At 44.6% G+C, this 14793-nt stretch overlaps 1 protein-coding gene across 4 annotated transcripts in view; it reads left to right on the top strand.

The window, feature by feature from the left end:
- Positions 1-3805: 3805 nt before the first annotated feature.
- Positions 3806-14793, top strand: part of Ednra (endothelin receptor type A) — a 98586-nt gene continuing 87598 nt past the window's right edge. For all 4 annotated transcript variants that reach the window (XM_036188072.1, XM_036188071.1, XM_036188070.1 and 1 more), the window contains exons 1-2: positions 3806-4182; positions 8583-9054. In XM_036188072.1, the coding sequence (XP_036043965.1) occupies positions 8635-9054 (420 nt within the window). In that variant the 5' untranslated portion in view covers positions 3806-4182; positions 8583-8634. The remainder of the gene's footprint in view (positions 4183-8582; positions 9055-14793) is intronic.

Genomic DNA, 14793 nt, shown 5'->3' with positions numbered 1-14793 from the left:
TCGTTAGGCACGCGGTCACAGCGATGAGAAAGGTGACTAAACAGAGGCGATCGATCAGTGTCCCCAACTCCCGAGCTGTTCAAGTGCCAACCGCATTTCCTTTCGAAAACAAAGCACTTACAAGTCAGTTTCACACAACTCACAGACTTTTCAACTACAGGACAAAGATGCTCATCCACAAACCACAGACACACACACCACATACACACCTCTCTCTCTCTGTCTCTCTCTCTCTCTCTCTCTCTCTCTCTCTCTCACACACACACACACACACACACACCTCACACACACACACACACACCTCACACACACATACACCACACACACATACACCACACACACATACACCACACACACCACACACACACACCTCACACACACACACACACACACACACACACACACACACACACCTCACACACACACACACACACACACACACCTCACACACACATACACCACACACACTACACACACACATCTCTCACACACACCACACACACACATCTCATACACACTCACCACAGACACACCTCACACCATACACTTCTCTCACACACACCACACACACACTACACACACATCTCTCTCTCACACACCACACACACATCTCTGTCACACACATACTGCTCAATATGAAGACTGGAGTAATGGTTTTAATCTTCATGTTACCATATACATTTCCTTTTTCTTTCCTTCCTTTTTATCTTTATGGTTCTCTGAATCCTTCCTGTCCTACTTACTTGGGAAGAATCTCAAAAAAAAAAAAAAAAAAAAAAGCATGTCTTCTCAGCAAATGCTTGAGGATCAGATGTCTGCTGGGCCCTGAGTTTGAGGATCCTAGAAGTTCAGCAACTGAGATGCATTTGCAGATTTGACCATGAAGTAAACTCAAACGAAAATTTGCCTTAGGAAACATGAACAGTTGGTTCTTGAGTGTTCTCTCAAGTATGTCTTAATCTATGGTGGTTACTGTCTATTAAATCACTATGATCCACTGCCGAGCAAATGCCTGGACAGGAACGCTCACTTAGCAAGCTGGTGGAGGCGGAATGCAAGCAAGGTTCCCTGAAATCTAGAAAGCCTTCAAACCTGCCTGTGTCTTCCAGGGAAAACAAGCACCTTTGAAAGTCAAGCTTGGAAAACTTGGCTAAATATCCTAATTGAATACCCTCGGGAAGTCCCAAACAGGGAGTGCAGAAAAGGGGGCAAGAATACCGTCTTGCCTACAGGGAGAGGGTTAACCAGAAATGACGTAAATTTGACCAAAAAAGACTGAGTTCACTGGGGCCATCCTTCAAAGTAAAACAGAGAGAGAAGCTAAATGTACAGGGTAAGGAGCATCCCCGGGCTTTCACCTGTGAGACAGGGCTAAGCTTTTCTAAAGATTCTCAGTCTGTGGGTTGTAACCCCTCTGACAAGCATCTGTCTCCAAAAAATTTACATTTGATTCATAACAATAGTGAAATTACAGTTATAAAGTAACAATGAAAATAATCTTATGGTTGAGTGGTCACCATAACATGAGGTCGCAGCATTAGGAAGGTTGAGAACCGATGGTGGCTTCCATAAGCATGTTTATTCAGATTTGAAGGTCTTTCTTCTAAGAGGCAGTAAACTCACTTTATAGATAATAGGACACACAAGGAAGGCATGTTTTTATCTTGACATCAGGAAGGTTTGTTTCTTCCTGGCAAACCATATGTAGTATACCTTTATCACTTTAACCATCCTGCAGCGTGCAGTTCCAGGGCACTAAGTGTGGATGGCTGTGTGGTTCCCACCACTGCTCACGCTAGGGTCTGCTCGTCACCCAAACTGAAACTCTTAAACACATGAAACAGTAAGTTTCCCTTCTCCAAGGCCCTGAGAATCGCTTTCTACCTTCTCTATGGTATTGACTATTCTAGGTCCCTTTTATAAATGTGACCATAATGTTAAATTTAAAAAAAAAAAAAAAAAAAGAAGAAAAAATAAATAAACAGAACAAAGCAGAAACACATTTAAAACAGATTCAGTTGAGCTTAAGTCCATGTTATTAAACAGAAACTAAGCTGTTTGTTATGACCTTCTAAGGACTCAGTAAACCATCGTGGGCACACAAGACAGCTCAGTGGGTAAAGGTGTTTGTACTCCAGCCTTACACCCAACTTCCCTGAGTAGTCTTTTGACCTACACACACTCTCACACAAATAAACAGACTCCTCAGTTAGGTGGAATTCTTTCTAAACCTGTACACAGAAGCTAACCTGAAAGAAGAAGGCAGCCAAGCAGGCACCTGCTGCTGCTCTGCCTCCTGGGCCTTGCTGCCCACAGAACCAGCATCTCCTGCCTATTTTTATACAGACCCAGGAGCAGGACGCTAGACCACAGTCATTGATTGTATGCTTAGTTACTTGAGGAACACTGGTCTGCCTTCCACTGCCATTGGCCACGAAAGCCGGGAGTTTGCTCCTCAGTACCCATGCCAACACTTGGTGTTTTCTGGTTTCATTTTGTGTTTAAATAGTGACCGTCTAATAGGTGTGACAGAGAATTTTTGATGACTACTTCTATACCAGGGTGGGACCAGCAAGAGGTGGGGGCCATCGGGAGTGCTGTAACAGAGACTAGACTGACGGACATGTTCAGTCACACAGATGGCTTCTGGCCTCGGGGTGAGTAGGGCCTGAGGTCCAGTACATTTCACATAGCAAGTTGAGAACTGCCTCTTCTGGGAGGAGGCAGCAGTTTTTCTTCCTGGAAAACAATGTCAGCTTGGCAAGCTGTAGGCACAAAAGGCTTTGAAAACAATCCTCCTTCCCGGAGAAGTCATAGTTAGACCAGATTCATGTACAAGGTAATGCCTGATCCGATAGGACTAGAAGAATATTAATACTTGTCCACTGTGGCATTCTGTTAGCTCTTTCATGGTCTTACAAAATGACCCCTGAGTTCCTTGACACTCCTCATACTGACCAGCGGGGCCTCTATGCTTGATCTGGGATCAGTGGCTGACCGAGTTGAGCAGAAGTTCACTGGGGCCAGTATCCAGGCCGAGGCCTTACACAGGTGGCAGTTTCTACTTCCTCGCTCTTGGGACATTTCTTCTTGGAATCTAGCCACCACACTTCCCAGGGGGAGATGTAAGTCCTGTCCACCCCTCCTCCTAAGGTCCCAAGAACAAATTGAGGTCCGATTCTACCACAGTTACTGTAAAGAACCAGTGAGTTACAGATCACCCATTCAGGCAAGCCCCCTTCTCTGAGGAACCCAAATGTCAACTCACATGCAATGGCTTTTGGCCCTCATCTCTGCTCCTACTCTCTCATCTTATCATACAGTCTTGACACAGTCTTGTGATAAGACACCGTCTTCTGTAGGGTCTCCCCATCATCGTTTCAATTATTTGGGCATCACAATTTCTCTGCACATGCATGAGAACCTTCCACGGACTCTCCAGCTTCCCCCTGCCCTGAGCTAAGGCTTTGCAGTCTTGCAGGCTCACTTGACCCAAGAACATAACTTCCTCTAAGGGGAGGAGAACTCACAAGCTAAGTAAAGCTGACAGCAGACAAAAGAGACCCTTCCGACCCTTCGGCCCTGGCTCCCCTGCAGATCAAAGGCCTGGTGTCTTGAGTTTCTTTTTAAGGCCCAGCACAACTCTGAGTCTGGTCTGTTATTCCTTACTCCCTCCCCTACCCGTCCTAGACCCACCCCCAGCTTTATCTCAGGAAGGAAATAGTTAAAGATTCCTGCCCTACAGAGCCTGGCGGGGGCAGCAGCGTGGCAGCTCGGTGGCTGCTCCCCCGAGGGGAGGCGGGATAGGACGCTCCTGCATCTCGGTCCCAGAGTGGAGGGGAAGGTCTGGAAGCCTGTGTAGTCTGGGAAGGACCGCGGGAGGCGTGTTCCTCCGGAGTTTGCTTTTGCTTGGAAGTCGAGCGCACACCCATTCCTCTGGCCTGGCGACTGTGCGGGGAAGGTGGGGAGCCATTCTGATTCACTGAATCGTCTCTGGAGGTTGCAGGCTGGGCGAGATCTCCCCCAAAGGGTTCCGGCCCTGCCGAGGGAGTTTCCCCCCAAGTCGGCGCAGTGCTGCAGCTGGGGCCACCCGCCACCCTGCGCGCCACCTTCCTTCTCTCGCTCCGGCTCCCTCTGGCCCAGGCGCGAACCAGGCACTGTCTGCATCCGAGGAACCCCAAGGTCGGTGCAAGTGTTTCCTAATGGGAATCAGGACTAGGACGAGGGACAGACAGGGTCGCATCCTGGGGCAATCGGCTGGGAGGAGCTGGGATGTCGCTCAATGACGAGGCCGGAGCTGGCACCTACCTGCCCTGGCACCCAGTGGGGGTCGCCTTCCTAGGGGCCAAGCGCTAGGGGGTGGGAGCCGAGTGGGGGTGATGAGCTTTGACCACAGATGAAAAGCATTTTACATCCCCAGGAGGGATTCTGATTTTTAGGAAAAGGAAGTTGGCCCAGGGGTGTCTCTTTCTCCACAGGCAGGCAAGAACTTTCAGTAGCATCAAGCCTAAAGCTTGCTCCGGAGCCTACTGGTGAAGTTGGCCACTGCAGCCTCCTGGCATCCTGCACCCTGGGTGTGTGTAGCCAAGGACACTTACAGTGAAGATCCCATATCTGTGAATCCTCTCACACCACGACTGCAGCCAGTGTTGGAACTCTGTTGTTGGAGGTCTAGGCTGTTTGCTCTGTGCTGTCCTTTAAAGGGCACTTGTTGCCTTTCATGTGCAGAGCACTAGCCATTGTAGATAAGCCACCTCTGTTTACACCGCCCTAATGGCCTCACCCTGGCAGACATGGAGTGAAGACATTTTAAAGTCAGACGGTGCCACCAAGGAGCTTCAGAGAGCAAAACCACAGAGAACTATTTTTTAAAAAGTTCTTAGTTTAATTTTTTTCTCTGCTTGTAGTTAATGGGCACCCATTCCCACCAATCTATCTGTTTTTAAAGTGTTGGCCAACTGAGAAATACCCTGGCAACCGTGTCTTGCAAATTACCTATTCTAAACATGTGCAGTTTGGGTGCCATGGGAATTTCCAAATTGCTAATGGCAAGTAAACTTTTATCCTGAGAGTCTGATATGTTAAATAGGTAAAGTGCTAAGGATTCAGTGTTTTTTAAAGCACTCTAAAATCTTAGACCCACAAAGGAAAAACGCTGAATCTGTAGAGATGTACTTTGGGCTTGAATGTAGGCTGCTCCTCCAGAGTTGTGACTGACTACAAGAGAAGATGCCTAACAAAGCTTGACTCGAATACATCAAAATGAGCTCCAGATCCATCCTTGGGAAAGCGTGTATTTGAAAGAGGTTTCTTTCCTTTGGTGTTTGGGTCTTTTCACTCTGTGACAATATGGTGTCCACATGTCTTTGACAGATGTCCCTTAGATGTAGAGAGCTGACAGAGGTGCCGGGAAACGAGTTCTTTGGTAGTATCTTGGTTGGGGGAAGCAAGCAAGCAAGGAAGTTTCAGTGGTAGCTGGCTCACACCATTAAGAGAAGCGATGGCTTGGACCTGCTCAGTGCCTGCAGCTATCAGCTGCTGGGGAAAAGTGGCAAGCTCCTATGAGCACCAGTAAGGCGCTTCATGAGGGGTACAGTGCCAATGGGTCCAGGAAGTCACCTCCTGGATGATCCTAATAAATCATGAAGCTATTCTGTTTATGGAAATGACCGCTCTCTCAGTTTTAGGAAAACTATTACTAACTACTACATTCCCATTGGGAAACTAGGAATCTTTCATCACAAAGTGGTCAAAATTAAAGAATTGTGCCTCCCCTCATTATTCAAGGAGAGAGACTTTAAAAAATTGTGTTGGAATCTGGTCTCCATCTGGGAAAGGAAATGAAGATATTTTGTAGGCCTACTAATAATTCAGCCAGATTCTCTGGACTATAAGACACAGGAGAGGAATTCTGTAAATTACTTATAATTGAGGGTGAGCAGAAGTGACAGGGGTAAGAGGTAGATGGCAGGTCCCTCGTTTTGAGATCACAGCAGCAAGTGAAACCCTATAACTCAGCTAGGGGATGGGATGACTGTCCTGCCACTTTTAGGCTGTGAAGCCGTCGACACTTCACCTCAAGACTAATTTTCTCTCAAGTGAAGTGTGGACACTTGTTCTGCTACAGGGGCAAAGCTCAAGTCAAGAAACAATGGCATCAGGTGCAATGTGTAAAATGCTCTTGTTTCAGGGAAGCAAAAGTGCAAGGTCCTCGGACATGACAGCTGCCAAAATCCCTAAAAGTGGTCGACAACAGCCTGGAGTAGACTCCAGAAAAGGGATATTAGTCTTTTCTTAGGGATTAGCTGTGCATGCCCAAGATACACACACCACTGCCCATAAATGAAGTCATGGTCTTCATTTACAGATTAATAAAAGAAAGGTACAAAACACTGAAAGAGAAGGAGCTATTTGCCTTTGATTGCTACCCTCTCACGGCCAACCTTCCGCAGTTTTCTAGTGGCTTTTTTCTAGAGGAGAAAACTAGATTTACTGAGCAACAGGGACCATGTACTGTAGTAGAATATTATTTTAAGGTGTGTTACTTTTGTTTATGTTGCATTTGTTTAACTCTATGAAGCTGTGTTACTGTGCCTGTCTGAAACACCTGATGGTCTAATAAAGAGCTGAGCAGCCAATAGTGAGGCAGGAGAAAGGATAGGTGGGGCTGGTAGGCAGAGAGAATATATAGAAAGAAATCTGGGAGAAAAATGAGATTCCAGAGAAGGAGGAGGACTCCAGGGGCCAGCTACCCAGCCACCTAGCTACACAGCAAGCCACAGAGTAAGAGTAAGATTTACAGAAGAAAAACCCAGAGGCAAAAGACAGATAGATGGGTTAAGCTAAGGAATGCTGGCAAGAAACAAGCCAAGCTAAGGCCAGACATTCATAATTAAGAGTAAGCCTCCGGTGTTATTTATTTGAGAGCTGGGTGGCTGGCCCCCCAAAGAGTAAAAACAACCTACAACAAAGTACCCTTTGCAGGTGACAAAACAAATGAGTGCCAAGTGTTCTTTTGATAACACCCGACCACCCCTCCCAGTCTGTTGCCTCATCTAAACTCTGGAGACATCTTCAGTATGTTGTTGGCACAAATTAAGCATGAAAATGAAAGACAGGATTGCCTAGTGGTTAAAGCTCAGGTTTGGAGTCAGATGGAGCCACCTCAGAGTTGTGGATTTGCAACTATCTGTGACCTCCATGAGCTACCAGGCTTTCTCTTCAGCTTCCTTGTCTTCTTGGTGGACCTGTGTACAACTTCATGGGACCATCACATGGGCTAGACAGCAGCAACATATGACATATTCACAAACCTAGCTAGAAAGGATGCTTGCAAGATAGTACAAAGCCAGCTAGCCCTTGACATACCAAACAGTGTGACTAGCCTGGGAAAGCCTGTCACTCACATGGCGCCCATTGACAGGTATCGTGGTGGTTTCTGATGCATAGAAGGAGGGTTTAAAATATGTGGAATTTGGCCAACTGTTTCAAACAAAATCTTTTCATCAGTCATCTTTTTTTCTTTTCTTTTTGTGACGCTGGAGATGGAGCAGGTGTGAGTATGCAGAGCAAATGCTGTACCTGCAGCCCCTCAGTCATTTCACAGTTCATTAAGACTTGAATTGTTAGATTTATTCATGGTGCTAAGCAGACTTCTGCTTCAAATGAACACTGTAATGCTCTAGACTACACTGTTGATGCTGTAGATTACACTGTTTATGCCCTAGACTACATTGATGATGCCTAGACTACATGTTGGTTCTCTAAAGTGTACTGTTGGTGCCTAGACTACACTGTTGATGCCTAGACTACACTGTTGATGCTCTAGACTACACTGTTGATGCTCTAGACTACACTGTTGATGCCTAGACTACATTGTTGATGATCTAGACTACACTCTTGGTCCTCTAAAGTGTACTGTTGATGCTCTAGACTACACTGTTGATGCTCTAGACTACACTGTTGATGCCTAGACTACACTTTTGGTTCTCTAAAGTGTACTGTTGATGCCTAGACTACACTGTTGATGCTTTAGACTATACTGTTGATGCTCTAGACTATATTGTTGATGCCTAGACTACACTGTTGATGCTCTAGACTATACTGTTGATGCTCTAGACTGTACTGTTGCCCTGTTCCCATTATGTGCAAACCACCACTCACTGGGGGATGATGAATTTTTAGTCACAGAATTAGATTCTTCTATTTTATGCCTCAATATAAATCAACTTTTCCTTTTACCTCTTTTTCTGTCTCACTTCTGGAAGATTCAGGTCTCACTGGCCTAAATAAAGAGAAAAAAAACTGCTATTTTTGAGAAATATTTGTGTTATGATCTAGATACAAATAGAGCTGTAGCTAGAGCCAGGACTGGCGTGGGGGTGTGTGTGTCATTTCTTGCTATAATGTATCTTTGGCCTTTTTTATTTTGATCTGTCATGGGTAGCCTGACATATCATATCTAATTACTAAATATGTCTTATATTTTCATTAAATTAGTAAATACGCATTACCTATGATCTTTAGGGGTAGCTAGGTTTTGTAGCCAAAAAAATAATAATAATTTTCCTTTCTTCTTCCAGGTGAAAGAAAGTGTAAAAACAACAGAAGACATTTCTTCAAATCCACATTAAGATGGATACTTTTTGCCTCAAGGCATCCTTTTGGCTGGCCCTGATGGGAGGAGTAATCAGTGACAAGCCTGAGAGATACAGCACTAATCTAAGCAGCCATGTGGAGGATTTCACCCCTTACCCAGAGACAGAGTTCAACTTCCTGGGTACCACTCATCCACCTACTAATTTGGCTCTGCCCAGCAATGGCTCAATGCACAGCTATTGCCCACAGCAGACTAAAATCACATCAGCTTTCAAATACATTAACACTGTGATATCCTGCACAATCTTCATCGTGGGAATGGTGGGGAATGCAACTCTGCTTAGAATCATTTACCAGAACAAGTGTATGAGGAATGGTCCCAACGCTCTTATAGCCAGCCTGGCCCTGGGAGACCTTATCTATGTGGTCATTGATCTCCCCATCAATGTGTTTAAGGTAGGAAATTCCTATGGACTTTGTTGACCTCTGACACTTTGCTCTGTTCTGACTGGGAGACTTAGTTCTCCTATCTTATAGCTCATTGACGTTTTAAGATTTTTATTGCTATGTATTAGACTATTTTCTGACTAAGCTGTTGGAGAGACAGCATTTCAAGGATGACCTTAAGATGTCTCTATGGCATGAAGTGCATTCCCATGCCAGCACTCAGTTTGCTGGCTCCAAGGGAGGTCTTGAGCAATCAGTGATTGGAAGTTTTTTGAGTTTTTAGGGTGAGATGTACCAAGCTCCCAAAGAACATAAGGTTAAATATATATTCAATTTTGGTTATCTTTCAATGGGATGCTACTCAGCATAGATACCCACAGCACAGCATTGAGTGGAAAACTTCTATTTTAGTCTGAGTGCCTGGGTGGATGATTGAAGCTGAAGGGCTTGCTGGCTTCTCTCACTCTCTGGTGACTTGGAGATAATGAAATCCATGGATAGAAAGAAGGCTGGGACTGGATTACTAACTAAAACCATTCAAAATAGACCTGTTTACTCCTTCCCTCTTTCAGCTGTAATGTGCCCTCCCCTGAGCTAGGAACAGGGGTTCAAAGACAATGAAGGGAAGTTGATGCTTCCATGGGGGAAGATGAATGTCTAAACATGGCTGGGGTCACCTTAGATCCCACCTTAGAGAGTATTTAAGAGAAATAAAGTAAAACCAAAAGAAGCAAAATATTCTGTATTTGCTGTAGTCATTGTGAGGGCAAGTTGCTGGAAAATTTTAAGTACAGTTAAAATCAAATGAATTAGCATATGTGTGCCATATTTTAACAAGTGTCTTCTCACTAAACCCAAGGAAACTGCTTTCCCCGGACTTTATTTCTCCCTCCTCCTTTTCTTCCCCCACCTCCTCTAGTATGAAGTCAGGCTCCTCCCCTTTCTCCTCCTCTGCATCGTCTTTCTCTCCTCCTCTTATTTCTTTTCCTCCTCCTCTTCCTTTTCTTCCTCCTCTGCCACAGAAACAAATGATTCTAGGTCATTGGTTCTCAACCTTGGTCATGGCCCCTTTAGGGGTTAGAATCAGATATCCTGCATATCAGATATTTATATTATGGATCACAACAGTGGCAAGATTTCAGTTATGAAGTAGCAACGAAATAATTTTATGTCTGGGGGTCACCACAATATGAGGAACTGTATTGAAGGGTCACACATTAGGAAGGTTGAAAACCACTGTTTTAAGTGATACGATTCTGAAATGTTACTTTAAACCAATTTTTCTAATTAAATTATGAGTATCAGGTTAGCCTGGAGTAGCCTCCCCATTTCTCATAGATGTGCTTAAATCACAGTGAAATCTTATGACACTATCACAGCACAGTGCTCTAGCACTGAAGATGGGAGCAAGGTTTGTTGTTTTGTTTTGTTTTGTAGACAGGCTTTATCTGTTTAGCCTGGGCTCTCTTGGAACTCCCTATGTAGACCACCCTGGCCTTGAACTCACAGAGATCCTCTGGCCTCTGCCTCCTGAGTGCTGGGATTAAAGGCATGTGCCACAACACCCAGCTGGTAATTTTTTGAATGTTAACAATTTTCCGTGTGCTTTTTGGAAAAGTAGAGAAATTAGACAATGAATAATCAAAAAATCACATACTCTTTCTTTCCTCGGAATAAGTATGAATGCGTGTGATTTTAGTTTGAGCATAAAAACAGAATTTTGGAACTAACTATGAAGCAAAGTTGAAAATGCATAATTAATTTAAAATGTTTAGCATATGCTTCAAAATTTACTTTTTCTCTTAATTTTCTGCCGAGCAGTGGTGGCGCACACCTTTAATCCCAGCACTCGGGAGGCAGAGGCAGGAAGATCTCTGTGAGTTCGAGGCCAGCCTGGTCAACAGAGTGAGTTCCAGGACAGGCACCAAAACTACACAGAGAAACCCTGTCTGGAAAACAAAACAAAACAAGTTCTTAATTTTCCATTTATGAGTTGTCATGAGTACTTAACACTTCACTTTCCTGTGATAACCTTCTTCAATGATAGATTTTAAAAGATTGCCATGACTTTTGGTCAAAATTTGACTCTTTAGTCTCAGTTGATTATTGGTGAATGCTCTCATTAATTCTTGATTATTCATGTGTAGACACTGGTTAACTAGCTCATCTTTGTTCAAGAGAGTGATTAACCATCTCTAAACTAACTCCCTAATTCTATTCTGTCTGAAGAATGCTCTGTAGATGCAACCCTGTGCAAAGCAATTTCTTGGCAAACCAATAGATGCCGCTGCTGAGAGAGCGGAGGAGGGGCCAGAGGAGGAGAGGGGCCAGAGGAGGGCTGGGCGAGATCAGGAGAGGGGCCAGAGGAGGGGAGGGGCCAGAGGAGGGGAGGGGACAGAGGAGGGGAGGGGCCAGAGGAGGGGAGGGGACAGAGGAGGGGAGGGGCCAGAGGAGGGGAGGGGCCAGAGGAGGGGAGGGGCCAGAGGAGGGGGAGGGGCCAGAGGAGGGGAGGGGCCAGAGGAGGGGAGGGGCCAGAGGAGGGGAGGGGCCAGAGGAGGGGAGGGGCCAGAGGAGGGGAGGGGCCAGAGGAGGGAGGGCAGAGGAGGGGGGGCCAGAGGAGGGGAGGGGCCAGAGGAGGGGAGGGGCCAGAGGAGGGGAGGAGTGAGAGGAGGGGGATGGTTATCTTGCAGTTGCTCCTGCAAATCACCACACTAAACTTCATTTCTACCAAATGCTAAGTCACGTTAGCTGAGAGAGTTCTGACTATTGTAGAATCCAAATACAATTTATATTGTTCATGTAGTGATAGATTAACACATCGTTGTCTGACTCCATGGTTCTTCACTCTGGGGACTCTCATAATTGATGCACGTTGTTATAATTTGAAGTAATATAGACAATTTGGTCATGGTGCTTTCACATCACGTGACTGTAGTTGTTTAAGTCCTGTTTTTTAAATGTAATATGAGTCAGTGGACCAATTTGAGTTTTAGAAATTAAACTTTTAAAAATATTTAAATATTACGTATTTAAATAATTATTTCAATCCTCTTCCGAGGAAAGAAGACAGCATTGCCGTGAGTTTAAGAGGCAGTAGCAGTGAAGCTTCTCTGTTCTTCTGTCATACTCTTCTCTAAGCCAGAAGAGCATGACCTCTGCTATTCCTCTGAATTCTACCTGGGCTAGTCAGGAGATGTCTTTCCAGGTAGCATGAGGTCAGGCCCCTGTTCCTAGTCTCCCTCGTGGCCTCCTGACAGCACATCCCATGCCCTGTCAGACGTGGATGCCTCTAGCCACATCCGGTTCCCTATGTCAGCACCTGTCCATCTCACTTAATCATTGAATTTAGATACCCAAGAAAATAACATGCAGGTTTCTCTAAAAGGATGGATGTGCGAACTCTTTTCATTGTCCCATTACTAGAAGAATTACATGAATGTAGAAGGGCTGACCAGTCTTCTAGGCTCTCTAATAGATAAGTTTCTGGGGACATGGCTCAGTGGACAAAGAATGAGAACCTAAGTTCAAATCCCCAGCACCTGAATGAAAAGTCAGTACATTTCCCTAACCTCGGCTCTGTGAAGTGGAGACTAGTGGGTCTTGGCCACTTAATGGACTGTCGGTCAAGCCAAAATGGCAAGTGAGAAATTCAGAGCAAGATCCTGTCTCAAAAATGTTAGTTTTCAACTGAAGAGAACTACCTAATATCAACCTTTGGCCTGCATAGGAATCTCCCCCAGCACACACATACACACACACCATGCACTCATACTACGCATGCATGCACGCACGCACGCATGCACGCACACACGCGCACACACAAAGATGAGATCTCTAGTCACTCTTACTATTCTGTCTGGCAGTCACATCGGGTTTTTTGTTTTTTAGCTCACCATCCATTTTTCATTAAATAAACAGAATTTTTTAAGTTGTAGGTATCTTTAAACATGTTATTACTTAAAAATGGGTCACAGGTTTTCAGAACTTCAGCTTCACTACACATGTTTAAAGTGGGGCCACACATACTCGGGTATCAATGCATGTCCTCATCATACCTCAAAGTCTGCCTCATCTGCCATGATGTACAGTCAGGAACCAGCTGCTTCAGACACTCCGCACACACGAGAGTGGGAGAAAAGTAACTGGCTTCCAGGGAAGGAAGCTCCAGGTGTAAATGCTTCTTTGATCCATACATCATATTATCATCTCCTTATGACTTTCAATCCAGCATTCCCCAGGTGATGTCCCAGAAGCAGTTTCTTCTGCAGAAAGCTAGTACAGCTAGGATCACCGTCTCCTTCAGGGCACCCGCACTCAGTTGGAGCTGATTGCTTTAGACGAGATTGTCCAATTCTTGGGCTGGAAAGATGGTTCAGTGGTTATAGTACTTCCTGTGTTTGCCAGCACTCACATAGCAGTTCACAAGTGCCTGTAACTTCAGTTCCAGAAATTCAGCATCTGCTTGTGGTCTCTGTGGGTGCCTGCTTGCATACGGTACACATAAATGCATGCAGGCACACACATATACACATAAAATAAACAAATAAATAAATCTTTTTTAAAAAGACTTTCTTATTCTCAAAAAAACCCTGCCATTAGTGGCACTTACCTACTGTTTGGTCTTGCTTGTTATATGAGAATAGATGGGTTAGAAATAAGTTGGTTACCTTTGGTTGAGTCCTACTCAAATGAGGTATTATAGGTTTTCTGTGAAAAATTCATCTGTCAAATAGGTCCTCTATCTAAAAATTTAAACACATAATCTGAAACTCCACCCTGCCTCAGTTACTGCCAACCACACCAGTTATATACTCAGTCTAAGATGTCTTGGCTCAGAGTCCAAAAACATAGACATGGGCACTGTGCAGACTGTGTCTTAGAGCCAGCTGAGTCACATGCAGCAATGTGACAGGAGGAAAGAGAGGCTGCCAGGCAGGTGTGCTGTCTGCTCACGTTGTATCTCTTTAGTGTCGTTTGGAAGGGGTTGTATAGGAGTGTTTCACAGAGCAGCTGATGGAAAACAAGGGTCACATAACTGAGCTGTTTCCCATCTGTCACTAGCCACATAGCTGGGCTTTCCATGGTCTCTGGGCATATGTATCAGTGAGCTTGACCCCAAATAGTGGTTGTGAAGGCATTTTTAAAGATCTCAAATAAACAACTGGGTTAGGTCTTGAGTGTATATATTGCATTAGGAAGAAATAAATCAAAACCTTAAAAGAAATGTCTCCAGACCTTGCTTGGAAGCACACCCTCACACAGGAATGACAAGAGAAAATCACAAAATCTAACAAAACAGAATGCGAAGCAGATGGCACACAGAATGCAAATGAATGCCAATTGGCTTCTGGTTCTTCAGACACACAAAGGCCTTGCAAGTCATAGTGCCGAGGGACAGCTGTGATAAACTTGATCAGCACCACCTCTAATTTTCAGTTGCTCAAAAAGCAGATAATGTCATAATTGCAAAAGACAACTAATAAAAAAGGCAAGAGAGAGTTTGCATGATCTTCCCTATGCCCAGGCTTACTGCCTGTACTGGATATGCTGGAGATGGATTCAATTTGCCAGGAAAATTGCATTGTCTAATATCCCAAAGTCAAGAATTATAAAATTTAGCCAAGTATATTAATATATTCACAAAGCATTTGCATGTTAGGAGGGCAACACAATGCAAGCATCATCTCTGCCTTTGAGGATCAAAACTGATCCCCAGTTAGCATTGGTTAGAAACATAGACCATAATAA

This window comes from Onychomys torridus, chromosome 5 (assembly GCF_903995425.1).
Source record: "Onychomys torridus chromosome 5, mOncTor1.1, whole genome shotgun sequence".
NCBI lineage: Eukaryota > Metazoa > Chordata > Mammalia > Rodentia > Cricetidae > Onychomys > Onychomys torridus.
This window is presented reverse-complemented; position numbering and strand designations above follow the sequence as displayed.